Source organism: Corythoichthys intestinalis, chromosome 14, assembly GCF_030265065.1.
Source record: "Corythoichthys intestinalis isolate RoL2023-P3 chromosome 14, ASM3026506v1, whole genome shotgun sequence".
Lineage (NCBI taxonomy): Eukaryota > Metazoa > Chordata > Actinopteri > Syngnathiformes > Syngnathidae > Corythoichthys > Corythoichthys intestinalis.
The window spans coordinates 38,831,197-38,858,428 of NC_080408.1; the positions used below are offsets into that span (position 1 = coordinate 38,831,197).

The following is a 27,232-nucleotide window of genomic DNA, read 5'->3' on the forward strand; positions in this document are numbered from 1 at the left end:
CCAACATGTTTGCAGCAGCAGTCTGTTTGAAAGCTGACAGATTCCTTATGTTATGTAAATCCATTTTAGCAAAAGCAGACGACACAGCAGACCGACTGACTGAAGGCAATTAAGTTGTTTTTTTTTATTTTTTTCCCTCCCTGGGTTATGATGCAAACATTTAGCTCGCATTGCAACGGCCTTGACGCCACTGAAGCATGTCCTTTCTCTGACTGGCTGACCTGCTTATATTTTGAAATAATTTATATGAAATGCTTTCACAAAATCTCACTTTTTACCTGCTGGTTGACTGGAAAATTCCGGTTGATCTTCTTTACCTGTGGGCAAGAGATACTTATCATAAGAGAGTCAACTGATCTATTTGTGGCAATTTATAATTTATAACAAATGCACTGGGCTCAAGCAATTTAGTGGACTGTTGTACAAATTTTTGCATTTAATGAACCAGCAATGTTCCGCATCATTAATAGTGTATTCTGAAATCTACCAACAACAACAAAAAAACAATTGTCCAGCCTTATTTCCTTGTAAAGTGTATACATATCAGTCCATTGACTGACTCGCCGTCATTCTCTGCGTCACGCCTTCCCGTAGGGGGCTCGGCTTCATTTAGTAATAGTCAGTCAAAGACAGCACACGCTGCAGCCCAAGCCGGAATTGAGCCTGAATTTTTGAAAAAGTACGAAAGCTGTACCGCATACAAACAGGAAGGATTGTCTTAGGAGTGATTTGTTCGAGGAGTCAAGGTAATAATTATATTTTTCGTACCATGCATGCATTTTGAAACGTAGGGGCTACAGCATTGGCATTATACTTCGCAATATTTACTTAAAATAACTGCCAACTGCACGTTTTTTTGCTTTAAACCAAGAATCGAGACTGTTTTACATACCAGTGATTTAAGCATTTATACACGAGATTTTTCTTCTTTGTTTACACATGGAGGCGGCAAATTTTCGTAACGGACTAGCCTCATTGTTCGCAATATTTATGCAAAATAGATGCTACCTGCACGTTTTTTTTTTTTATTTTTTTTTTTATTTATTTTTTTTTTTCTTGCTTTCAACCAAGATTTTAGACTGTTTTATGTCCATATCTATAAAGAATTCAATGATTTAAGCATTTATTGACACAAATTTTCAACGGAAAAAGCTCCTTGCGTACACATGGCGTGGGCTAATTTTCGGAACTGACTAGCCTCATTGTTCGCAATATTTGCGCAAAATAAATGCTATCTGCACATTTTTTTTGCTTTTCAACCAAGATTCGAGACTGTTTTACGCCCATATCTATAAAGAATTCAGCGATTTAAGCATTTATTCACAAGAATTTTCTTCTTTGTTCACACATGGAGGTGGCTAATTTTGGTAACTAACTAGCCTCATTGTTCGCAATATTCACGTAAAATAGATGCTACCTGCACGTTTTTTTTTTTTTTTTTTGCTTTTAACCAATATTTGGGACGGTTTTACGTCCATATCTATAAAGAATTCAGTGATTTAAGCATTTATTCACAAGAATTTTCAACTGAAAAAGCTCTTTGTGTACACATGGCGTGGTCTAATTTTCCTAACTTACTAGCTTCATAGTTCACAATATTTACGCAAAATAAATGCTACCTGCACTTTTTTTGCTTTTAACCAAGAATCAAGACTGTTTTACATCAATATCTAAAAAAATTGTTTTTTTTGGTTGTGTTTTTGTATTGTGTTTTATTTTATGTAACATTTTAATCTAATAACTTTCAGTGAAACACCATGGGGAAGAAGTTTATAAAACTTCACTTTATAAAAAAAGATGAATCAAAACATCTATCTTTCTGAACGAGACATGTTTTTTCGGCGCCTGAGAGGATGAAGATGGCCCGATTCTCTAGCCGGAAGGTGCTGGCCAGGTGTGAAAACTACAAGTCTGTCAAGGTCAGCTAAAAGTTGACCCAGAAGGTGCTGGCGCGGCCTTCGATCGAATAGCAGAGCGTCACGCTTATCATGGCGGCCGTCAACCTCAACACGGTCGCCAAGATGAGGCTCCTCCCCATGACCACGGGCAAGGAAGAACACAGGGCCGACATCCTGGAGATGTTCCAGAAGACAAGGGAGAGCTAGAGACGGGCTGGGTGGTCCTCAAGCGGCCACATGGCGTAATTCCGAGTGTCACTGCGGGACTTGCTAATGTGCAGGAAGCACAAGATCACCTGCTGAACTTCCTGGTGGTTCCTCTTCAACTGTTTGGGTGCGAGCTTCTCCAAGTACATGACTTTAGAAGCAAGGAAGAACCAGGCCTTGGAGTGGCTGGCTGGCAGGAAAAGAAGCAGAGTCGAGGAGGGCAGAAAGGAGACGGCAAGGAACAAGTCAAGGAAGCTAACCAGAATACGAAAGGCATAGAAAAAGGCTAAGTGATTGTTGAAAGACGAGACTCACATCCTGGTAATACCGCATCGATTATTTGCACTGCCTGAATTATAGGACTATCTCATACGCATTTTATATTTATGTTTATTTTTTATATTTTATTTTTATAATTTATCTTGCACTGTAAAGGGAGATGCTTTTCATTTTACAACTGTATAATGACAATAAAGGGCTCTTCTATCCTATAATACATTTAGATTGTATACAGAACTTATTAATATCCTATTTATAAATTATTTATGATTGATTCTGCATGTTTTCATCAAGTATTAAGTTACTGATTTGAAAATGGAGTGATTTATTAGCTTTTGAAAGAGTACATTAAAAAAAAAATAAGTTGCTTTTTTGGGCAAAAACTTATATGATATGTTAAACATTGCTATTGTTCCTGAAAATATAGGTGATTATCTCTGCATTTGGTGATTTTTGTGCATCTAGTGTGAAATCTGAGAATTTTATAGCCATTTTAAGTTTTGTTATACTTATATAAAAATAATCGGGATTTCATAAGGGAACAACTTTGAATTTTTTTTATGCTGCTGCTCATGGAGACTCATATATGGCTAAGGTAGGTGCCTGTTTTGGTTTTAGGTCGGTAGCAGCTTTGGTTTTGAAGTATTTGAAATTAAAGTTTTTGAAAATAGGACCCCCTATGGATCGGGTGTCATGTCAATATATTATAAAGTCTATGCTCAGTCTTACCAAGAATGTGTCTTGTTTCTTTTAAGAAATATCTCATCACAGTTAAATAAAGATACAATTCCTTAAAAAGTATTTCAGTGAAATAATAAAGGCTTACTTTGAGACAATTTTACTTGTTCCATTGGCAGATTTTTTTTTACTTGTTATAAACAGTGTTGTCAGTGATCTAATTACTTTCTTTAAGTAACGAGTAATCTAACGCGTTTATTTTTCTACACCAGTAATCTGATTAAAGTTAGTTTCCTCAGTGTCTGTGCATTACCATTTTGTCATTGCTTCATAATGTACGTAGAATGAAGAATATTGCAGTCATGTACTAAGAGTATTATGAATAGAAAATATCAAAATAAAAGGTTCCCGGTACGTGTTTCCATGACAACTGCTCAGCTACTTCCTGTTTTGGTCTCGAGTTGCACGTGTTGTGGGACTTAGAAAGGCGTGGGCCAGGCGGGTGGACATTCGAGGCGAGTGTTGAGACGTGTGAGGGAATGTTGAATTGTGGATATCCATTAATTAAGATTAATATTTTAACTTCTTTCTGGAGGGTATCAGCAAAAGGTTGGAGCCCCTACATACGCGGCCGTTTCATAACTTTGCTGTTGCAACGACAGGCAGTCATCGCTCCAAGTTGGCAATCTTGCTTTACATCATATGCGTGTTGCACATTTATGCCGTGAGGTGATGTGTTCGTTTCGCATCATTGGGATGTGTTGTAAGTCCGATTGAGTGTAAAGTGTATAGTTGCCGCCACGTTTTGTGACCGCATGTGTGTACGGCGTACTTCCGGGTTGTGCGCACGCATCCGCGCCTACCCCCACTTTTGTGTTTATTGCACTGTACAATCCACTTGTGTGTTGTTGATTATTGGGCAGTCAGTTTGCATTGTTTTACATTGGCACTGCTACGCTGTTAACCATAAACCGAAATTCTGAACTTTTGACATTAGGCTTAATCTTTGAGTTAGCGGGGTTTAATTAGTCAGTGGAGTTAATTTAAACAAATTCCATGCAGTTTGGCAGTTATTTGTCAGTTTCAGGGCTCCGGAGTGGCTAAACTAGCGCGAGTCAAAGGTGCTTATGTGAAAAATTCTGATATTTTCCTTAAAATTCAATTATCGGAAAGTCAATTATGTGATGACATTTTTCTGTTGTCATTCTTATGTTGAAGCGGCAAAGTGAGAAAAATTGGTAAAAAGTAACTGATAGAGTACTTTTAAAGTAACTTAGTTACTTTGATAATGAAGTAATCAGTAAAGTAACTAGATTACTTTTTAAAGGCGTAATCAGTAATCAGTAAATAAATTAATTTTTCAAGTAATCTGTGACAACACTGGTTATAAGCAATATGTAACTTGTTTAAAAAATGTTTTACTCCTTTTTGAAGTGACATTTTTTCCAGTGTAAAAACAAGGAAATCCCAAGCGGATACTAATGTCTTGTCACCTTTAAAGGTGCTAACATGTCAGTTCCAAGTGTTATTTCACATCATTTTGGCTCCACAATGGCATATTTCGCTCCCATAAAAGCATCAGTTATGTGCGTATTTCATTCAATGGCCTTCTTAGGCAGTTATTATCTGCTCCCACACGTATTTAATGTTCCCCCTCATACAAATTGCTCTCTTTGTGGCACAGGAACACCCACACGCTTCTCTACTGCTCATATTCACACCCTTTAATTGACACTGTGACGTCACCTATACACCAGTACAAACGTTTCGCCTGTGTGATGTTTTAATTTTCATGCAGGTGCATTTGCCAAAAGACCTCTATAATCTAAAATCCTTTCACATTGTGAATGTAAAAATAAATTTCACACAGAGCAAAAACATAATTTGCTGTTATTTTAACATCAGTCAAACATTGTGATTGGGAAATGGGAACATCTTGAATACCCGCACCATGCGGTTTCCCCCATGATGACTATATCCTGATTTCAAGATAAAAAAAAGTGCCATTTCATCTCAGCACATTTATTTCTGGTTAGCATCCAATCGAATGGCAATTATAGACAACAATTTATAGTCATATTCACGCCCATGAAATATTTCGATTCTCCATTGAATTTAACACGAACAGTCTGTTTTTGGAATGTGGGAGGAAGTGGCAGGAACCTGCAAAAAGCCCGAGCACAGGGTAAGCCCCCAATTTCAGAACAGATTGGGCATATTTACTAAGCTTGGTTGGTACCATTAACCTGATCATCTTCTTGGCTGCCATTGACGGCCATAGACATCCAATCCACTTGAACTGGAAGGGGCTGGCAGTGATCATTCAATGGCACTGAAAAATGATTATTTACTGCCAGCCCTCCCATTTTATGAAGATTGGATGTTGATTGCCTTTATTGGCAACCAGTTAGTTAACAAGCACGAGTGTGCTATTGTACAAAAGAGGCTAAAGGCTGTAAAAAAAAAAAAAGAAAAAAGAAAAAAAAGAGCACGTGTGCCCTAAACAGGCTTATAGCCTATAGCAAAGATAAATCCGCAAATTAATTAATCAGTCTTTACAAAAAAAAAACTAAAAAATAAAAAAAAATTGGGTTCCAAGGATCGATGGATGCTGGCATTCGTGCCTTAGAGCAGTGGTCCCCAACCACCGGGCCTGGGACCGGTACCGGTCCGTGGCGTGTATTCTACCGGGGCCGCACATAAATAGCGTATTGGCCCAAATATAGGATGGTGTTTTTTGCATTGAAATAAGACCAAAAAAGTGGGAGTCGTCTTATATCCGGAGTCTAGACATTATCTCATTCACGACGCTAGATATCATTGAAGTGAATGCTGAACTTGAGTAATGTTCTGTCAGGACAGACCTCAGCTACTCTCAAGTTTAACCAGTTTGCATTATTTTATTACAATGTTTTTCCTTATTCAGGTTTGTTTCAAGACTACAGTTACAGTTAGACCTCACTTTAATGGTAAATGCAGTCATTGCAATTTTGTTGTTTAATCACAATAAATTGGTTTATTTACATTTCAAAAACCAGAAGCCATTCATTTACGAATGTGATTGCACTTTAGTTTACATATTTAAATGTTCAGATATTAAGATTTAAATGAGGCAAAATAACATGCTTTTTCTCTCAAATATAATGTTATAATCATTTGTTTCAGATGTACTGTAATTATTTTCTGTGTAAAAATTAACTTGGTGTTCAAAAAGTCTTTTTTCAAACTTGAGTCTTGAAAAAGAGGGTGACGTCTTATAATCAGGGCCGTCCAACTGCATTCTGGCCTGTGCCTCTTGACACACCAATCAGCTTGCCTATACTTTTGACTAGTCCGGGTAGAGATATGTGGATTTTGCCCTCTAGTGGTGATTCCTATTACTGGGGTGTTTACACACCTCAGTTGCAGCCCAGCTTTAGTTAATGCAAACAGTAATGTTAGCTGCTTGCTGCTGGCTGTATGCTGTGGGCGGTACACCTCAGCAATGGCGGACGGGGTACTTCCGGTTGTTTTGCTCGGATTAGTCAATAGATTTAATAATAAAACTGTACAGGATGTCATCATAGAAATCAATTGGCTGTAGCTTCTTTTTTTTTTTTTTTTTTAAAGCTGTGTGCACTTGTCTTCAATAATGGCATATGACTTGGGCCTGCACTTAACGTTCGTTTTCCGCCCTATCCTGTTATTTTAGATTTACTGTATTTTTCTGCCACACATTGCCGGACCGTGAAAAAAAGGCCCACATCACAACGGTCCGTGGTGCAAGAAAGGTTGGGTACCACTGTGTATAGAGCTCCCAAGTTTTTAAGATGATTGGCTCACTTGTGGTAGCGAACGAGCATATCAAAAGTTAGTGTGCACAAGAAGAATAAAAAAAAACAACAATAACAACTTAAGTGGCAACTTGACAAGCCTTCAGCCTATAAAATTATCCACGACTCGGTCAAAGTACAAAAATTGTCTTGAATTTGACTATGCTATTTCCCAATGGCAACACTTGCTGTTGTATTAATAACCTACCACATTTTCAAAACCACAACATAAACTGAAATAACTGGGGTGGGTGAAGGCATGAAACCTATTTACTCATTTTGCTGCACATCATTTCCATTTTATCCCTGTCTCGTCAACCTTTATAACGCTTTCAAAAATAAACAAAGTCGATGCAAAACAATTGATCCTCTAATCTGGAACCAAAGTAGCTTGGATAAGAGATACCAGTCAGAATCAATAATGTAATTCACAATCAATCATGTCCTTCCTTTGATCGAGAACAAACCTACCCTAGTAGTCAGATATGACTGAAAATCAACACGGTTAAAGTACAAAAATCAATGACTGCGAGAGGCCAAATCTCTTGTTGTCATGGCAATGACTGTGACGTACCACAACACAGCCTCCTGCTGTTCTTACCTCTTTAAATTCAAAGGGCTACAGCGTGTGTACAAAATGCTGTACACCTGTAATGGACTCTATTACAGGAGTGTGTTATCCGTGCGCATGTACACTCCACTGGCTGTGCACCTTTTTTCTACGAAAGGCCACACGAGCGTTCAATTGCTTTGTGAGTCATCTGTTAGTTCCACATCCACTCCAATTAAGCTAGGTTCTATTTTTTTACCCCCTGGACGAAACACACACACAAACACTTTGACACACAATAATCACACGTCTCACTAGTTTTTGTTTCCAGTGCTGCAGCGTAACAAGCTCCCTTTTACTCAGACCCAAGTGTAAAGTAGATGGAAGGCATGTTGATACGTGAACAAATACACTTTTAAATTTGTGTCGCTATTGGAACATGAATTCGTGTCTACTTTATACACTGACATTTGCACCATTGCGCGTCCCATCGGGGAGAGGATAGAAACACCGGGAAGCTCACGTTGTGCTTAGTGAGGGCCGAGATGTTGCCACCGACAGCCTGAAGCCAGTCCAAACGGTCTTCGTCCGAGGGGAATTGGAGCACGCCACTGCACACTCCGTCCACAGCAACCACTTGGAAAGCATTGTTCCTAGAAAAAAAAAGAAAAAAATGGAGGGGGATACAGGGAATTGGTACAGTTCGCCCAACTGGCCTACTTTTTGGTCAATTTGGGGCAAAAGCGTTTCAGACGTTTTCGTGCCAACTACATTGTGTAATATTCAGCAGAAATCATGTAGAAGATGATTTTTTTTTTCTTTTTTAATTCTTGGATTGGGTCTGTCACACGATTTTTCTTGGGGAAGCCTTAAAGTGCCCGTGACACGAAAAAGCATGTTTTTTTCATTATACACGTGGTATTTTATGCTCCTGAACGAAATGGACCACTTGGATGTGTGGAAAAGCGATCGATATATTTATTCAATTTTTTTAATCCTGTCTTTCGGCCTCGGTCTTACATTGAGGAAGAGGGCGGTGTAACGTGAAGGAGTCCTCTTCACTATACAGCCGTACTGTTGTATGAGAAGGACTAAGGTTTCAGCTGATTTTGCGGATTAATTTGTTTATTTTTTGCATCACGCCAGCCAAACGGCTGAAGAAAAATCTTGCTGTATGAGGGAGTGGCGTGTGAGCCTTTTTGGGGTTTCAAAAGGTTCCGGGGGATATTGGCCAAAACAAGCCCTACTACTGTGGGGCCATGGGACTTACGAGGAAGTGAGCAAACATTGTGTTTTGTATTATGTCAAATAATGCGATAATTTTAATATGTACAGTAGGTGGCTTGCATTTTGTGGCTGACATGCTCCTTGTCCCCTCAGCCGACGGCCGGCGGCTTGTCGCACATCCCCCCGCTGGGAGAGCACTATACTCGCTTATTGCCCTCTTCATGTGTTCTGTCAAATTTTCCAACCAATCAGAAATTGGAACTTTATGTTAAAAATAGCCGCAAATACAGCGATTACAAAGTAAACACTACAAACTTACGATGATCATGGATGGGCATGTAAAAAGCTCTCCTTATACACATATTGTTATGTTAGCTGCATAACAACTGCAGCGGCCCTCCTCCACTGAGTCTCTCGCTGTTTACGACTTTGCCGTGTAGTAAAGCATTATTTTGCCATATTCGTGTTAACCATTTGGCAGCTACACCCTCCTCCGACGTCGGCCGGTTTGTCCGGCGGTCAATGTCCAGCTGCTTCCCTGCAAACGAGCCCTCTGCCCTCAGCTGGGGAACGACGAGCTCTAACTTGTTTGCCGCGGGGCGGGTTGCCGATCGGCGAAGACAATCGACAACTCAGTTGTCATGTGAAATGATCCGGGCTAGTTATTTCTGATTTTCCGCTTCGAAGACTTTGAAACATCACTCGGTTCGGGTTAGCATGTCGGCTAGCTGTCACGCCTTTTGGTTTGTTTAAAACTTTCTGAAGCCGGGGAAGGGAAATGACATAAGCCCGACTTAGGAGGCATAAAATATCGTTCGGGAGGTGCGACAGTAAAGGTGAAGTCGACAGTTCTGACCATTATGGAGTAATTTTGTAATGTCGTCATGAATAAATGCATTTTTATTATTTCATATTCCATTTAGCACAAGACTGTTATTTGTCATGACTATGCCCATTTATTTAGCTGTTGGGGAAAAATACTTGGATAAAAGAATATCCTGTAAAAATATTGGGAGTAGAGAGACTGAAACAATGACATTTAGCGGGTCTCTTTGTCGCGTTTTCCTCGTTCTGAATAATTCCCCTCAATGGGCTGCATACTAAATCAGATGAAATCGTTACTCTGCTGACGTCATCCACCTGTTGGGGACGCTAGAGCCCTATAATGAAAGGCATGGCTAACCGGCAGATTAAAAGACTAATTTCTCGTCATCTGCGCTTTGCTAAATTGTTGTATATAGTCGAATCGTCTCAAAATATTAGACGATTCTAATTCACATAATAATGCTATTTAAGATGTTTCTTTTCTGTACGCACTTTAACTCATTGGTTACCATTGACACAGATAGACATCCCATCCATTTGAACTGAGAGAGTTGGCAGCAATCCTTCACCTCATGGTTCAAATAGATTGGACGTCCATCCCCGTCAATTGTAGCAAAATCGTCAAAAGAACCATCAAATTTTAATGCTCTGCCTTCGCTACATGAGAAAAAAAATGTTAACAAAACCGTCGGTGTAGTTAGATAACCAAATTAAGGCCTCGCTATCATCTCCCTTAACTCATCTCCAAAGCTTGTATGTCTGAGAGCGATCTTCTTTCTTCATGTTAATTAAAATCTAACCCATGCCTGCAGAATGGCTGATGCTTTGCTCAATATATATTTATATAAAACAAACAAGTGAGCTCCATTAAGAGTCAGTGCACATTCCTGCCGCAGTGTAGCACTGATGGAAGTGTATCCAAGGACAGCTTAATGGCTCCATAAATCAAACGGTTTGTGTTTAATACGTCCGTCCTAAAGCAGATGGTCACGGCTGATGTGACATTAGCTCGCTGTTTAAGCAAACGAGAGTGGAGGTCCTCCGGCCCACCTGCACACGTCAGAGCCTGGCACGTGCTGGGAGAGGCGAGAGTGCAGCAACGGTAGAAGGCGCAGATCCACCCATCTTTTCTCCCAGCGGAGGCCCGGGGAAGTGGGCCACGACGAGCAGGACAGCGTGTCCTGCGCCAAATCAAAACACAGGAGATCATTTGGCAGCCTTTGAGATGTTATTGTGGCAAAATACCATGATGATATTGTATTATTCCCACAGGTGGCCTAGTCTGTATCATTTTGGAACGCTTGGACCTATCTGTTGTCTTTTTATGACTTTGTTATACATAGTGCACTCTATCTTCGTTTAAACAGTGCCTGGCATATACAGTACATTCTGAGACCTTTCCCTAGACTCACTCATATTGTACAAAATACTTCATATTCGCATCGCGTAGACAATGGATGGTTGGCTGTAGCACAACAAATAAGGAATGAATGAAGGACGATGAATACTTGCAGATATTATATCATATATATACAGTGTTTTTTTTTTGTTTTTTTTTACAGTATATACATCGATATATACTGTATACATATAAGCCCCTTTCACTTACCTGAGCACTGTTTAAATCCCATGATTTAAATGGGCAGGCCTTGTATGTAAAAGCAATTTCCCAGGTTGACTGACACTGAGGTTACGAGGACATTTGATGTCTGGGACTTTACTGGGAAGCGGAGTGCGTGAACGAAAGCTTTAAATTGCCGGGTCACAGCACGATGACTGATGGCATAAATATCATGGCGGGCCAATCGTCAGTTCCTCTTTCTTCGCAGTGAGACGAAAATCGGTAAACAAAAATCGCAATTATCAACATAGCAAGCTGGAAATATCTTAATTGAACTGAAAACATAACCAAATAAATTGCTAATGGATCATGGAGACGATGAAGAGAGACCATCGTCCATCTTTGGAAATGTGTGGTTTATTTTGTAGCCGATGTTGGGGTTTGAAACTGCGGTAACAACGTTTTATGTCAACGCACAAAACAACAGAGGGATACGTTCAAGGGTTTATTGATACAAACAAAAATACATGCGATCGCAGAAAAGGGGGAATAACAAAATGGGTCCGTTACAGTTGGTCAATGAGGATCAATAATACTAACCTAATCGATAGGCAGAGAGCCGATAAGACAACAAAACAAATACACTCAAATAACCGCACAACGTAGGGGATTTCAAAACAAGGGCGGCAGAGAAACAAGCTAGCAAATGCAAAATATTCGAGAGTACAAGGTGTCGAATGGTTCCAAGCAAGTTTTGATGAGCTTGAACTGGCTGCAGTTACGACGTCGGGAACGCTCCTACACCAGGCTCTGTAACAAAACACGATCTGACGAACAGAATGTGACAGCTGATGCCAGCCAAAAATGACGTAATGTCCAGGTTATTGCCGGGATAACTCTCCATGCGTGAACGCAATGACGTGAGTAAATCCCGCGTCACCTTACCCAGGAATTCACCGGGATATGTTTGTGAAAGGGGCTATATATGTATATACAGTAATATACATATACTATTATGTATATATATATACCATGCAGGGGCATGGTGTGTACCACCAACAAATTGAAACATACCAGTGGCTGGAAAAGGCTGGACTGAAATACAGCACGGAGGCACTGATCATGCCAGCACAAGAACAGGCCCTAAACACAAGATCAATAGAGGCCGGGGTCTATCACACCACACAGGACCCCAGGTGCAGGCTATGCAAAGAGGCCCCTAAGACAGTCCAGCACATCACAGCAGGGTGTAAGATGCTGGCAGGCAAGGCATACATGGAACGACATAACCAGGTAGCAGGCATAGTGTACAGCAGTACTTCTCAAATAGTGGGGTGCGCACCCCCAGGGGGGCGCAGAGCGATGTCAGGGGTGGCGTGTGTGACCTCGGGGAACATTTTTTTTTTTTTTTTTGCCGTACTAGAATAAAGTGTACTTGCACATCCACTCAGTGGGTGGCAGTGGCGCTCTCATTTTCAAAGTGCGCGCAGTATTTTTGAAGTAAGCAAGAGCACACGGATTCACGGAAGAGACTCATGAAGAGCTGGAGAGCTGTGCGCCGTTTTCGAAAGCTGTTGTCCGGCCACTCTCACGCAGCGATTCGCTGTCTTCTCAGGTTCTCACGTGTCCGCCCGAGGAGTGCCATTTTCGGCTTGGGATCGTCACGACGACCGCCCTCACCTACGGTTCTCCCTCGGCCGCCGAGAATGCGCTTTTTTTCCGGCCGTTTGCCTTTTGGCTTTAACATTTAATACAGTGGTGGACGGGGAAAGAGCACTGTTTACTGTTCAAAAATGATTATAGCGGACAGCCGGAAGCCAAATCAATTAAGACGCCACTTAAAGACATTAGACCCCAATCTCATTGATGAGTCGCTTGGTTGTTTTTCAGCGAAAACGTGCCGAATATTGCCAACAATCGTCCCGCTTTGTCAGTGTGATATCAGTAAACCAGTGAGCACTGTTAGCATGCTCAGTGCAACCCCACATCATTGCAAACTGGAGGTGATACTGGGAGCAGCGAAAATAAAAACTGTCCTTCTGTCCAAAGACTTTTTTTTTTTCTTCTTCTATTCAGTTTTGTTTTTTCGGTCAAATTTTTTGGCATATTGTCCTCATGAGTTAATGTTTCTAATCAATTTGAATTTGTTATTATTTACTGATTTTAGTTTTCAGTATCAAATGGTCAAAAATGTACCTTGAGTGTATTTTTAGTTTGGATGTGACTTTTTTTTTTTTTTTTTTTTTTTTTAAATTTAGGCAAATTGATGCGCGTTAAGTCTTTTCTGTTACAAACAAAACAATGTTAATAAAGTTATACTTAATAAGTTGATCTGTTATTTTCTCTAATAGAAAAAAAAGGATACAATGTGAGGCAGAGGCATACTTATAATAGTAATATTATAGACAAATGATACTATTTATTTATATTATAAAATACTGTCTTCCGTGTGCATGGACTTTGATTGTGTTGTTTTAGTGGGTGACTTTAACATTCATGTTGATAATCCTGAAGAAGGATGTGCTAGAGAGCTTTTAAATATTTTGGATACATTTGGTTTATCTCAGCATGTCACAGTTCCAACACATAACAGAGGGCACATACTGGACTTAATAATATCCAAAGGTCTTAACATCTCTGAGGTCACAGTGAATGATGTTGCTCTGTCTGATCACTACTGCATTATGTTTAAAATGACCACCCCTGTCCATCCTCTGAAAAGGGAAACAGAGTTTATTAGGAAGCGTTACATAAGTGATAACACATGTGCGTTATTCACACAGGCCTATGCCTCATTATTAACCCCTACAATAGCTCCAGTGGAAGAACTTGTAAATAGTTTCAGTTCCGGTGTGATGACTGTAATGGACACTATTGCCCCGATTAAGACAAAAACCTTGTCAAGAAAGAAGAGGTCACCCTGGAGAAATGCCATACTAGCTATAAAACAAAAGCAAGTTTGTAGACGAGCAGAACGCAGATGGCGAAAAAACAAACTCCTAGTTTTTTATGATATCTACAAAGAGAGTCTTCGCAAATACAACCAGGAACTGAAAAATGCTAGACAATCATATTTTTCAGAGATCATTAGTAGAAACACCCACAATACTCGCACACTATTTTCTGTTGTTGACAAACTGACAAACCCACAAGCATCAATACCTCAGGAATTGGCATCTGAGGTGTCCTGTAATAATTTCGCAGCATTTTTTACACACAAAGTACTAATGATTAGACAGACTGTGTGCAACTCCGGATTAACAAATGTTACACTAAATGCCTCCCAACATGTCCCCCACGTCAATCTTAGACAGTTTAGCCTCTTGGACTATGCCACTTTAACAGAAATTGTGTCGAAACTAAAGCCCACAACATGCTGCCTTGACATCCTTCCTTCAAACTTTTTCAAAACTGTTTTTCATTGCATAGCCCCAGACATACTTCAGATTATAAATACTTCCCTCCAAACAGGAGAGTTTCCTCAGACTTTAAAAACTGCAGTAATAAAACCTCTCCTAAAAAAACCTAATCTGGATGCCTCAACCATTAGTAATTACAGGCCAATATCAAATCTGACATTCCTGGGGAAAATTATCGAAAGGGTTGTGTTTGAACAGATCCAGACTTTTATGATCCAAAACAATCTTTTTGACTCATTTCAGTCTGGATTTCGGCCACAACACAGCACCGAGACCGTGCTTATCAAAGTCCTAAATGATATTCGTCGGAATACCGATGCAGGCAAATCATCTGTTCTGCTACTATTGGATCTCAGCGCCGCATTTGACACGGTTGATCACAACATACTACTCAGCAGATTGGAACAGTGGGTAGGGCTTACTGACACTATTCTTCAGTGGTTCACATCCTATTTACATGATAGGGATTTCTTTGTGTCAATCGGAAATTATCAGTCAGAACGAACCAAATTCACGTGTGGAGTCCCTCAAGGGTCAATTCTTGGACCACTCTTATTTAACATCTATATGCTTCCGTTAGCTCAGATAATGGAACAGTATGACATCTCCTATCACGCCTATGCAGATGACACACAACTGTACATTTCTGTGTCCCCACATGATTATAGTCCCTTAGTCTCCCTGAGTAAATGCATTCATCAAATCAATGAATGGATGTGCCAGAATTTTCTCCAGTTAAATGTGGAGAAAACAGAGGTGATCATTTTTGGGCCAAAAAAGGAAAGGTCAAAGATAAGCAGCCAACTTAGCACAATGTCACTTACAGCTACAAATCAAGTCAGAAACCTTGGCGTAATTATTGACTCAGACCTAAAATTTGATAGCCATCTAAAGTCCGTCACTAAATCCGCTTATTACCACCTAAAAAATATAACCAGAATTAAGGGGCTTCTGACTCAACAAGACATGGAAAAACTTATGCATGCATTCGTTTTCAGCAGATTGGACTACTGCAACGGTATATTTACAGGTCTTGATAAAAAATCAGTCAGGAAGCTGCAGCTAGTACAGAATGCTGCAGCCAGAGTCCTCACAAATACAAGGAAGCTGGACCACATTACACCGGTTTTGAAATCGCTACACTGGCTTCCAGTGAGTCAAAGGATAGACTATAAAATACTACTGCTCGTCTACAAAACACTTAATGGCCTTGGACCAAAATACATGCTTGACTTGTTAGATTCCTATGAGACATCTAGACCCTTAAGGTCGTCTGGAACGGGTCTTCTGCATGTTCCAAGAACAAGAACCAAGCAGGGTGAGGCAGCATTTAGTTATTATGCTCCTCACCTCTGGAACAAGTTACCCGAAGGTCTGAAGTATGCTCAAACCGTTAGCTCATTTAAATCAGGGCTAAAAACGCTTTTGTTTAGCACTGCATATCCATAACTGTCTATATATTTCCTTCTATTCCTCTTGTGCTTATCTCCATCGCTGATTTCAATGATTATTATTAGTAGTAGTTTTTGCTTTATTTCTATTTTTGTTTTATTTTTATTTATTTATTTTTATTCTGTGATTAAATGCGATCTTCTGTCTTGGTTTTTACGTTGTGTTGATTTAAATGTGATTTTTATGGTTTTCATGTGATGTAAAGCACTTTGAATTGCCTTGTGTTGAATTGTGCTATATAAATAAATTTGCCTTGCCTTGCCTATTTACAGTGGCGGCAGAGTTTGGGGGGGTGCGAAACATTTACGTCTTCCTTGGGGGGGGCGTAACAGAAAATAATTGAGAAGCACTGGTGTACAGGAACATCTGTGCCGAGGACGGACTGGAGACCCCAGAGTCAAAATGGGCAAAACCTCCAAAGGTGGTCGAGAACAACCGAGCCAAGATCCTGTGGGACTTCCAGACACAGACAGATAAACTGGTGATGGCCAACCAGCCTGACATATTGGTGGTGGATAAACATCAGAAGACAGCAGTAGTGATAGATGTAGCAATCCCGAGCGATAGCAACATCAGGAAAAAAGAACACGAAAAGCTGGGAAAATATCAAAGGGTAGAAGGAAGAGTAGGAGAAAATGTGGCGAGTTGATGCAACAGTGGTGCCAGAAGTGATCGGGACACTAAGGGCAGTAACCCACAAGCTGGGTGCATGGCTCCAACAGATACCAGGAACAATGTCCGACGTCTCCGTTCAGAAGAGCACAATCCTAGGGACAGCTAAGATCCTGCGCAGAACCCTCAAGCTTCCAAGCCTATGGTAGAGGACCCGAGTTTGAAAGGAGAGACCATACTGCCCGGGTGGGCGAGACGACGATTTAAAAAAAAAAAAATTCTATATATGGCGGAAAACACCCAGGTGACTTGAAGTTCCGCTCTGAGACCCCCAATTTGACCATATTTTAAAATGGTCCTATATGCATGTTTGATACATCATTGGAAAGCTTAAATTCTCAATTTTCTGGGGGAAGAAAAATTTTGAACAGGAGGGCATTTAATTTTTTCTTTTTTTTTTATCAGCAAAATCCTAACTGGAGGTGAGAGCATGAGAGAGCATAATTAAAGATGCCTCAATTTTAACGAGATATTATCACGAATCTCTTTTTTTTTTTAATGACACAGCTGTGAATGGCCACAACTGGATTTTGGGGGAATTTTATGGGTGAAATATGGTAATATAACAAGGCTCGCAATGCAGAAATCGCAGACATCAAGGAGTGGTCGAGATTTTATTTTTCATATATTTACCCTTTTAAGCGTTTTTTTCAATTGTTCTTTGTTTGAATCAATTATTTATCATCTCAAATAACGAGGAAAATGCGACAGTAACAAAAAAATATATATAATATAGCGATAGGTGTGAGGTAGATATCCGTGACTTATTTACAGACACCATTTTTTTCATTGTGAAATAATTTGATTAAAAGTTTAAAGTATGTGAGTGAATAGTTTTTATTTAGTTAATCATCAATTAATGATTCAAAGCTAAAAATTACAGACTTTTCAAATAAAAATATAATTACTTACCTTCTTTTTATGGCTAGGTTGAAACAAAAGCGGTTGCACGACATCTGTAAACGGGGCTTCCCAGGGTAAAACGGACAAATTAAAAATAGTTCGGGGGTTTAATGCATCATGAATCTGCTATGGCAGCATATAGACATATTGTTCTATCAAACACACCGGTCACCATGCTAGTAACGGGTTGAACACCCTTTTACCTTCAGAACTGCCTCAGTTCTTCGTGGCATAGATTCAAGAAGGTGCTGGAAGCATTCCTCAGAGAGTTTGGTCCATATTGACATGATAGCATCACACAATTGGTGCAGATTTGTCGGCTGCACATCCATGATGCGAATCTCCCGTTCCACCACATCCCAAAAATGCTCTCTTGGATTGAGATCTGGTGACTGTGGAGGCCATTTGAGTACAGTGAACTCATTGTCATGCTCAAGAAACCAGTATGAGATGATTCCAGCTTTATGACACGGCGCATTATCCTGCTGAAAGTAGCCATCAGAAGTTGGGTACATTGTGGTCATAAAGGGATGGACATGGTCAGCAACAATACTCAGGTAGGCTGTGGTGTTCCAACGATGCTCAATTGGTACCAAGGGTCCCAAAGACTGCCAAGAAAATATTCCCCACACCATTACACAACCACCACCAGCCTGTACCGTTGATACAAGGCAGGATGGATCCAAGGTTTCATGTTGTTGACGCCAAATTCTGACCCTACCATCCGAATGTCTCAGCAGAAATCGAGACTCATCAGACCAGGCAACGTTTTTCCAGTCTTCTATTGTCCAATTTCGATGAGCTTGTGGAAATTGTAGCCTCAGTTTCCTCTTCTTAGCTGAAAGGAGTGTCACCCGGCGTGGTCTTCTGCTGCTGTAGCCCATCTGCCTCAAAGTTTGACATACTGTGCGTTCAGAGAGGCTCTTCTGCCTACCTTGGTTGTAACGGGTGGTTATTTGAGTCACTGTTGCCTTTCTATCAGCTCAAACCAGTCTGGCCATTCTCCTCTGACCTTTGGCATCAACAAGGCATTTCCGCTCACAGAACTGCCGCTCACTGGATATTATTTCTTTTTCGGACTATTCTCTGTAAACCCTAGAGATGGTTGTGCATGAAAATCCCAGGAGATCAGCAGTTTTTGAAATACTCAGACCAGACCTTCTGGCACCAACAACTATGCAACGTTCGAAGTCACTCAAATCACCTTTCTTCCCCATACTGATGCTCGGTTTGAACTGCAGAAGATTGTCTTAAACCATGTTTACAATGCACTGAGTTGCCGCCATGTGATGGGCTGATTAGAAATTAAGTGTTAACCAGCAGTTGGACAGGTGTACCTAATAAAGTGGCCGGTGAGTGTGTGTGTATTAGGGCTGTCAAACGATTAAAATTATTAATCGAGTTAATTACAGCTTAGCTTATTACTTATTATTATAGCTTATTACATATATATATATATATACACATATATATTAGGGCTGTCAAAATTATCGCGTTAACGCGCGGTAATTAATTTTTTAAAATTAATCACGTTAAAATATTTGACGCAATTACCGCACATGTCCCGCTCAGACACTATTCTGCCTTTTGGTAAGTTTTACAGCAAGGCTTTTTGCGCTGTCTAACAGCGAACTCTTGTGGTCGCTTTGCGACATGGTTTATTGTTTTCTTGCCAGTTCAATATGGCTGCACGACGTCTCGGGCTGACGCCTACGTTGTAATGTTGTGCTTATATGATCCTTGGACAAGATTTGTCCGTAAGTGTGGTTGTTGTAAAGAATGTACAAATTATGTTAGTAAGCGAAATGTTATATTCTTTGTATGAGACGCTTTTTGTTTATGTTTACTGAACCTGTACAGCGTGCTAAGCTAACGTTGTTACTAATGCAATGCTTGTGTACTTTTTCTTTGTAGTTTTACGACGGTCTAAAGAGGACAATGGTTTGAGGCCATTTTATTAATAAATCAGATGAAAAAGGAAGAAGTCTGATTATTAAGGCGTCGTTCACTAGCTGTCTAGCTTTGGAAAAAGTAGACGCTTCGGAGTGAGGACAGCATAGACAGATTTAAATGACAGTAGAGTGAAATGCCCACTACAGTCCTTATGTACCGTATGTTGAATGTATATATCCATCTTGTGTCTTGTCTTTCCATTCCAACAATTTATTTTACAGAATATATATATAATTTATAGAAAAATATGGCATATTTTATAGATGGTTTGAATTGCAATTAATTATGATTAATTACGATTAATTAATTTTTAAGCTGTAATTAACTCGATTAAAAATTGTAATCGTTTGACAGCCCTAATATATATATGTATATATATGTGTGTGTGTGTGTGTGTGTGTGTGTGTGTGTGTGTGTGTGTGTGTGTGTATTAATAAATGAGCTTCCAGCACCTCAAATGTAAAAAGTATGAGTTTTATCCATGTTACTGTCCCACCGAATTATTTTTAAACAAGAATAACACCATATAACAGCAAAACGCTTGTCTTTATTAAATGCGTCATTGAATGAGTCCACTCAAATCCGCTCACGCTGCTGAGAGCACTTACACACACACAATGAGTTGCCACAGAACACTACCGCTATTGTTTAACATGCTAAACGACTCGGCTCCTTTGAAGGCAGCGCTCCCAAGGTTCTCTGGCAAGATCGGAACTTGAATGCCTGTCACTCATAGTTAACTTTAACAAGCAAACTGCGGCTGCCCCGGTGAGTGAGAAAAGCAGTAGGAGGGAGGGTGAGAGGCTGTAGGTGATCAGATCGGGACACATCGGGACATATACATCTATAAAATACTGTATTTATTTATTCTTTTTTTTTTTTAAATCCACAATGGACTGAGAGAGCAAAGTTTGAAGCGCGAAGTAGCGAGGGATACTCGAATCCATTTTGAAAATTAATGCAACAATGCAATAAGGTAAGTGAAGCGGTACATAATGGATGGATGGATGGATGGAAGTTGTGTAATATCGAAAGCCCTTTTTTTATATTTTACCAAACCTTTATACTGACTTGTATTATCGCCACTTTTTCACGTTTACTTTTTTCCCTCCTTATTTTGTGTCTTGACATAAATCACGTTACTGTATAAAATAGACTTTGTGAATCAGCTTCTCTTGACTGTAGAAAATATCCCTGCTTCCTGGCTGCATTGATTCCAGCAAAGAGGCTGCAGATGAAGATAGACAAGTACCGTGTTATTTGGATGGTAGTTCAAGTGCAGGCCGCTATCACACAAAGGAGATGAGGTCCCACTGCTCTGGTCGCTAGGGATGCCTGCGAGTTGGGGAAAAAAGGACAATAAATCCACAATGCTGTGAACAAAAACTCTTTTTTATAAAAATGGCAAAGCTACCGCTGCTCAGTGCCAATTTGTATGCAGTCGAACGGCCAGTCAACCTGGCCTATATACGCTTATGAAAGGCTTTTTATAAAGCCTCTCATGTCTGATGACAGGCTGAGACTTTCCAATGCAAGAGCAAATCAAGTGCATCACAATGAGTTGTGTCATTTCCTTCACTTCACATTTGATTCACTCGCCTCATGTCACATGTCTTTTTGATATTTTGATTCTATTAGCAACGTAGTATCAGAAAACGGCATTACGTACAAATGAAATTCATCCCTAATAGGCATGAGCCGGTATGACATTCTGACGTTATGATAACCTCAAGCCAAAATATCACGGTATTGCAATTCCAGCTCTAAAATGTTTTACTTTGGAGATATCGGGGTTTTAGAAAAAAAAAAAAAAAAAAAAAAAAAAGAAATTCTATTGAACAGGATTTTTAGTTTTCCAAAATATATTAGCAAATTGGAACATAAGTATAATACTATGTTAAATTAAATTAAAAAAAAAAAAAGAAGTAATAATTACTTAAATATTCTAAATAAAGTTAAAATAAATGCAGTCCTTTAGGTGAGCCTAAACCCACAGCCACAGCTCAACATTATTACCAACAGAAAAATAATTGAATTACTTTTCATAAAAAGCACGTGAATTTGACTGGTATAATGTTTACATTATGCACACACTCTCTTTCCCAACACAGACAGTTGCCAGAGAGAAAAAAACACATTTTACCACGGCTAGACACACTAAACATGCTGGAGTTAACTCTCATAGCTGGTGGGAAATGTTCATGGCAGTTTTGACTAATCTTTAATTTTGTATAAATGCAAAATAATTTTGGAGGTATTGCCTCCTCGGCAGCCACCTTCCGCAAACATGTTTTACATGTCGGTTGGCCCTCTTCCTCTAAGCCGCGGCCATCTGAAACTTTTCTTAAGCCGAAGTATTCCCATACCAGCGATTTCGTTTTCTTCGATGAGGGAAAAAGTTCAGGAGTTTCACCTCCTTCAGCCATCGTGTAGCACAGCTGGCTGACTGACACTGGGCAACAACCGGTGGGGGATGGTTGAGCCTTACAGCTGCAAGCAAGGGATTTCTCCATGCATTTTTGTGACATAAAAAAATACCGTATTGGCCCAAATATAAGATGGCCCTGATTTTAAGACGACCCCCTGTTTTTCAAGAGTCAAGTTTGAAAAAAGACTTTTTGAACACCAAATTAATTTTTGTACAGAAAATAATTACAATACATCTGAAAAAAATGATTACAACAATATATTTGAGAGAAAAAGCATGTTATTTTGCCTCATTCAAATCTTAATATCTGATCATTTAAATATGTAAACTAAAGTGCGATCACATTCGTAAATGAATGGCTTCTGGTTTTTGAAATGTATATAAACCAACCCAATGTGATAAAACAACAAAATTGCAATAACTGCCTTAACCACCAAATTGAAGTCTAACTGTAACTGTAGTCTAGAAACAAATCTGAATAAAGAAAAACATTGCAATAAAATAACGCAAACTGGTCAAACTTGAGAGTAGCTTCGATCTGTCATGACAGAACGTCGCTTCAATGATATCTGGCGCCATCTAGCGTCGTGAATGGGTATAATGTCTAGACCGCGAATATAAGACGACCCCCACTTTTTCAGTCTTATTTCAATGCAAAAAACGCTGTCTTATATTCGGGCCAATACGGTAACTAATATCTTAGGGACGGTATGACGGGAAATGTTTGCGGTTTTAATACCTTGACGTTTTCATACCACGGTACAGCTTGAAACCAGTAATCGGTACATGTCTAATCCCTAATTAATACTTTTGTCATTTATTGACTTACAAATGCAGTCCTCACTAAGAGGCAATTTGAGGAATGCTGGGGTCTTCTTGAGGAAAGACACAGTGAGGGTCACTTCTTCACCAGCATTCCTTAACACCTGAACCTGTGACATACAGTGGATATTTTGAGTTATGCTGCATGAGGTGAGTTGTTAGAATCTGTCGCCTTCACTGGTAGCCAGTGGTTTATAGTCAGGATAAAAGCTAAAATAACATTTTTAAAAAGCAGAAGTTAAGCTCACGCGAACGCTAGATGAAGATAGGAGCTGACAGCTTACCACTTCCTCGTGGCGATAGCTTCTCACGTTGATTCCGTTTATCTGCAAGCAACAGCAGCTTGTGAGTGTAAATACAGTCAGGGTTGTATTGTTGCTGTCATTGTACTGCCGCAAAATGATTCATGAAGCTTCCAAAGTCTTTCTTATGGAATACCTGCCCAGGAAATTACGAGTGGGAAATATACATCTTTCAATACGAGACATTTTTATAGCAGCTAAATGATGTATCACCAGCATGGAGAGCTTTTCTATTTGGACAAATGCTAATGGGATGCTACATCAACATTATTGTGATGGGATTTTTTTTTTATTATCATTATCATTATTGACTGGTATACTAGCCATCTGGAGCAAACTAGTGGAGGTTGATCTTTGACAGCTACCAAGCTCAGTAGAAACAAACTGTTGTTTAGTTTTTCTTCTGTCCAGCTTTGCGAAATCGATTGTGTTATGCTAAAACTATTGAAGAATACACCCAATGATTGGCTAATCTTCCAACTTTAAGGGGTGTTAAGTGTTGTTTTGTCAACACCAGAAAGATGTTTTGCAAGTTTCTGCCCATCTTCCTTACTGCTCTTCTTTTAAAGTCTGGCACAATTACATTACCACGTGCCATTAAGCTTGTCAAATGAGAAGCCTCTAATTAAATTTGAAGTGTACCTGGAGGATACTATCGCCAATGAAAAGCAGCCCAGAGAGTTCAGCTGGAAAACAGGCAAACACAAACAAAATCAAAAACAAAGTTGACAGCGAAATGGCTTGGGAAAAAAAAAAAAACTCAACCTTTTTAGTTGCAACTTACCTTTTTGTTCTTTGGATATTTTGGATACCACCACAGGAATTTTATGCTCGGCACCACCCTGATGAAGAGGAAATGAGTGTGAATAAAAGTCTTAATTGGCTAATTTCTATTTAATGTCTAGATCCCATTTTTTGGCTTCCTATTTTCATTTATATTGTAGCTACACATGTCTGATATGGCTGTGTTTACACATATGAAACACATAAAAAAAAAAAACATGCTTCAAGCATCAACACTAGGCAGTGACAACACGAAAGTAAAATTACTATAGAGTGGAGAAAATAAGTATTTGAACAGCCCGCTATTTGGAAAGTTCTCCCCTTTAGAAATCATGGAGGAGTCTGAAATTTTCATCGTTGGTGCATGTCCACTGTGAGAGAGATAATCTAAAAAGAAAAATCAAGAAATCACTATGCATGATTTTTTTTAAAATTATTTATTTGTGTGGTACAGCAGCAAATAAGTATTTGAACACCAGACTATCAGCTAGAATTCTGACCCTGAAAGACCTGTTAATCTGCCTATTAAAAGTCCACCTTCAATGCATGTATTATCCTGAATCAGATGCACTTGTTTGAGGGCTTTAGCAGAATAAAGACACCTGTCCACCCCATACAATCGATAAGACTCAAACTTCTAACATGGTCAAGACCAAAGAGTTGTCAAAAGACTTGAGAGACAAGGTGTTCACCTCCACAAGGCTGGAAAGGGCTACGGAGCAATTGCTAAGCATCTTGGTGAGAAGGTCCACTGTTGGAGCAACCATTAGAAAATGGAAGAAGCAAAACATGACGGCCAATCTAAATCGTATTGAAGCCCCACGTAAGATATCACCTTGTGGGGTCTCAATGATCCTAAGAAACGTGACGAATCAGTCCAGAACTACACGACAGGAGTTGGTCAATGTCCTGAAAAGCGCTGGGACCACCGTTTCCAAGTTTACTGTTGATAATACACTAAGACGTCATGGTTCGAAATCATGTATGGCACGGAAGGTTCCCCTGCTTAAACCAGCACATGTCAAGGCCAGTCTTAAGTTTGCCTATGACCACTTGGATGATGCAGAGGAGTCATGGGAGCAAGATTTGTGGTCAGATGACAGTAAAATAGAACTTTTTGGTTATAATTCCACTTACTGTGTTTGGAGGAAGAAGAATGATGAGTATTATCTCAAGAATACCATACCTACTCTGAAGCATGGGGGTGGTAGCATCATATTTTGGGGGGGGTTTTATGCGCATAGGACAGGACAAGTGCACTGTATTAAAGAGCGGATGACTGGGGCCCTGTATTGTGAAATTTTGGGGAACAACCTCCTTCCTTCAGTCAGATCATTGAAGATGGTCGTGCCTGGGTCTTCAAACATGATAATGACCCGAAGCGCACAACCAGGAAAACCACGGAGTGGCTCCGTAAGAAGCATAACAAGGTTTCAGCATGGCCTAGCCGGGCTCCAGACCTAAACCCAATAGAAAACCTTAGGGGGAGCTCAAACTCCGTGTTTCTCAGCGACAGCCCAGAAACCTGACTGATGGGTGGGCCAAGATCCCTCCTGCAGTGTGTGCAAACTTGGTGATAAACTACAGGAAAGGTTTGACCTCTGTAATTACAAACTGAGGCTACTTTACCAAATATTAACATTCGTTTTCTCAGGTGTTCAAATAATTACTTGCCGATGTATCACAGAAATAAATAGTTGACAAATCATTACATTGTGATTTCAGGATTTTTCTTTTTAGATTTTCTCCTCACGGTAGAGATGCACCTATGATGAAAATTTCAGTCCCCTCCATGAACTCTAAGTGGGAGAACATGCAAAATAGCAGGGTGCTCAAATACTTACTTTCTTCACTGTAACTGATCTGCTCGTTAAATCTACTCTTGCATAGGCAGACAACAGATATAATTGAGTCCTATCAACGTTTGAAAAAGCCCTGCTACCATCCATTTACCTGCACCTTTTTTTTTTTATTCACCCAATTGACGTTGCCAAGACACTTCTCCCAATTTCTACTACATCCATGCCATGAAAAACAAGAGTCATAGTGACATTATCTCGAAAAGATGTCCAATTCAATAGCATAAAAATTACCTTAATGCTGAGGCCAAACCCTCCGATGGTCTGTCTCCGGATTGTTACAGTCCTCTCCTGAAAGAACATGATGTTCATGGGAAAAAAAACTTCATTTATTTGTAATACAAAGACATTTTTACATTCCATCAGAGCTGTTTGTCAATTCAGTCCCTTCCTATTTTAATGTCTCAGTGGTCTTTCACTTTTGATTTATCACTAGTTTCTAGAAATATGCCAATAGTACAAGGACTGACTGGCAAATAAGATCACATAGTGTAGTCTCACACAGTAAAAATGACACTATGCTCATATAAAGAATTGGAAAAATTCCCATGCAAATACATCTGACACAGTTTCCCCTTTATTTGTTTTTGCGTAATAAACATCTGCGATATGCGGTGATTTCAGTGAATAACTATGACATTTTGCTGTTTCTATATCTCTTTTTCATGTTGTAAAATTTATAGCCACTCCATGAGCTTTTGTCACAAGGAACACTGAATCTTAACTTTACAAGCCAAGTTCCTCCAGCACTTTTGAAATCTACAGATCCCATTTGATCGTGATACACAGTAATAAATTTGGAATACTGCTGATGGCATAATATTGGAATTTTGACAAGACTTTTCTGGGAAATAGGTCTTTTAAGTCGCACTTAATACCCAAGTCCAGCTCAGCGAGCGCCAAAATACGCTTGTGACAATGTTTTCTGTATTAATGTTCTGAACACAATGCCATTGTGTCAATTTTATCACAACGGGACCACATCAAAAGGTTATTTCACACTGATGATGCTTTGATCACTGTTGCTAGGGACAACCACCATTCCCATTTATCTATTTTCTATAGAGCTCATCCGAATTCGAGCCACGGATGAGTTGGAACCTACTTGGCGTTATTGACTGGTCACAATTTTGAGACATAAGTGAAACTAACGTGGATGTTTTTGGAGAACCCTGACAAAAAAACAAAAAAAAAACACGAGCATAATGTACGTCCTACGATTCGAACCCAGAACCTTTAGATCGGTGGTTCTCAAAGTGTGGTAGGGTTACCATCAGTGGTTACGCAGGCACCTTTTAGTGGTACGCAAAAAAATTACTAAAGTAAACTTTTTCAATCATTACAGTGCAATAATGAAGTACAGTTGAGTTTTATTAAACTTATATTACAAGCTATTCATACTCAATGTTTAATAACTTTCTTTTTAAATAATTAAGAACAACTTCTAGCTGTGAAAGCAATTAACTCAATCCTAAGGCACATTACCAATTCAGTATTTGTTTTTCTAAAACCTAAGTTCTTTGCTAATGCTCAAACTGTGCCTTATAAAAATAACCAGAATTTTATTTTAACGCATTGCCTCCCATTGAAGTTGAAAGATGT

The 27,232-nt window shown here is 39.5% G+C and overlaps 1 protein-coding gene across 5 annotated transcripts in view; it reads right to left on the bottom strand.

The window, feature by feature from the left end:
* The window catches only part of sntg1 (syntrophin, gamma 1), a 74,768-nt gene that overhangs the window by 13,785 nt on the left and 33,751 nt on the right, over positions 1-27,232 (bottom strand). For all 5 annotated transcript variants that reach the window (XM_057857699.1, XM_057857698.1, XM_057857695.1 and 2 more), the window contains 9 exons: positions 25,865-25,921; positions 23,773-23,830; positions 23,631-23,674; positions 22,971-23,012; positions 22,694-22,796; positions 20,689-20,771; positions 10,527-10,657; positions 7,948-8,077; positions 279-317 (listed from right to left, as the gene is read on the bottom strand). In XM_057857699.1, the coding sequence (XP_057713682.1) occupies positions 279-317; positions 7,948-8,077; positions 10,527-10,657; positions 20,689-20,771; positions 22,694-22,796; positions 22,971-23,012; positions 23,631-23,674; positions 23,773-23,830; positions 25,865-25,921 (687 nt within the window). The remainder of the gene's footprint in view (positions 1-278; positions 318-7,947; positions 8,078-10,526; positions 10,658-20,688; positions 20,772-22,693; positions 22,797-22,970; positions 23,013-23,630; positions 23,675-23,772; positions 23,831-25,864; positions 25,922-27,232) is intronic.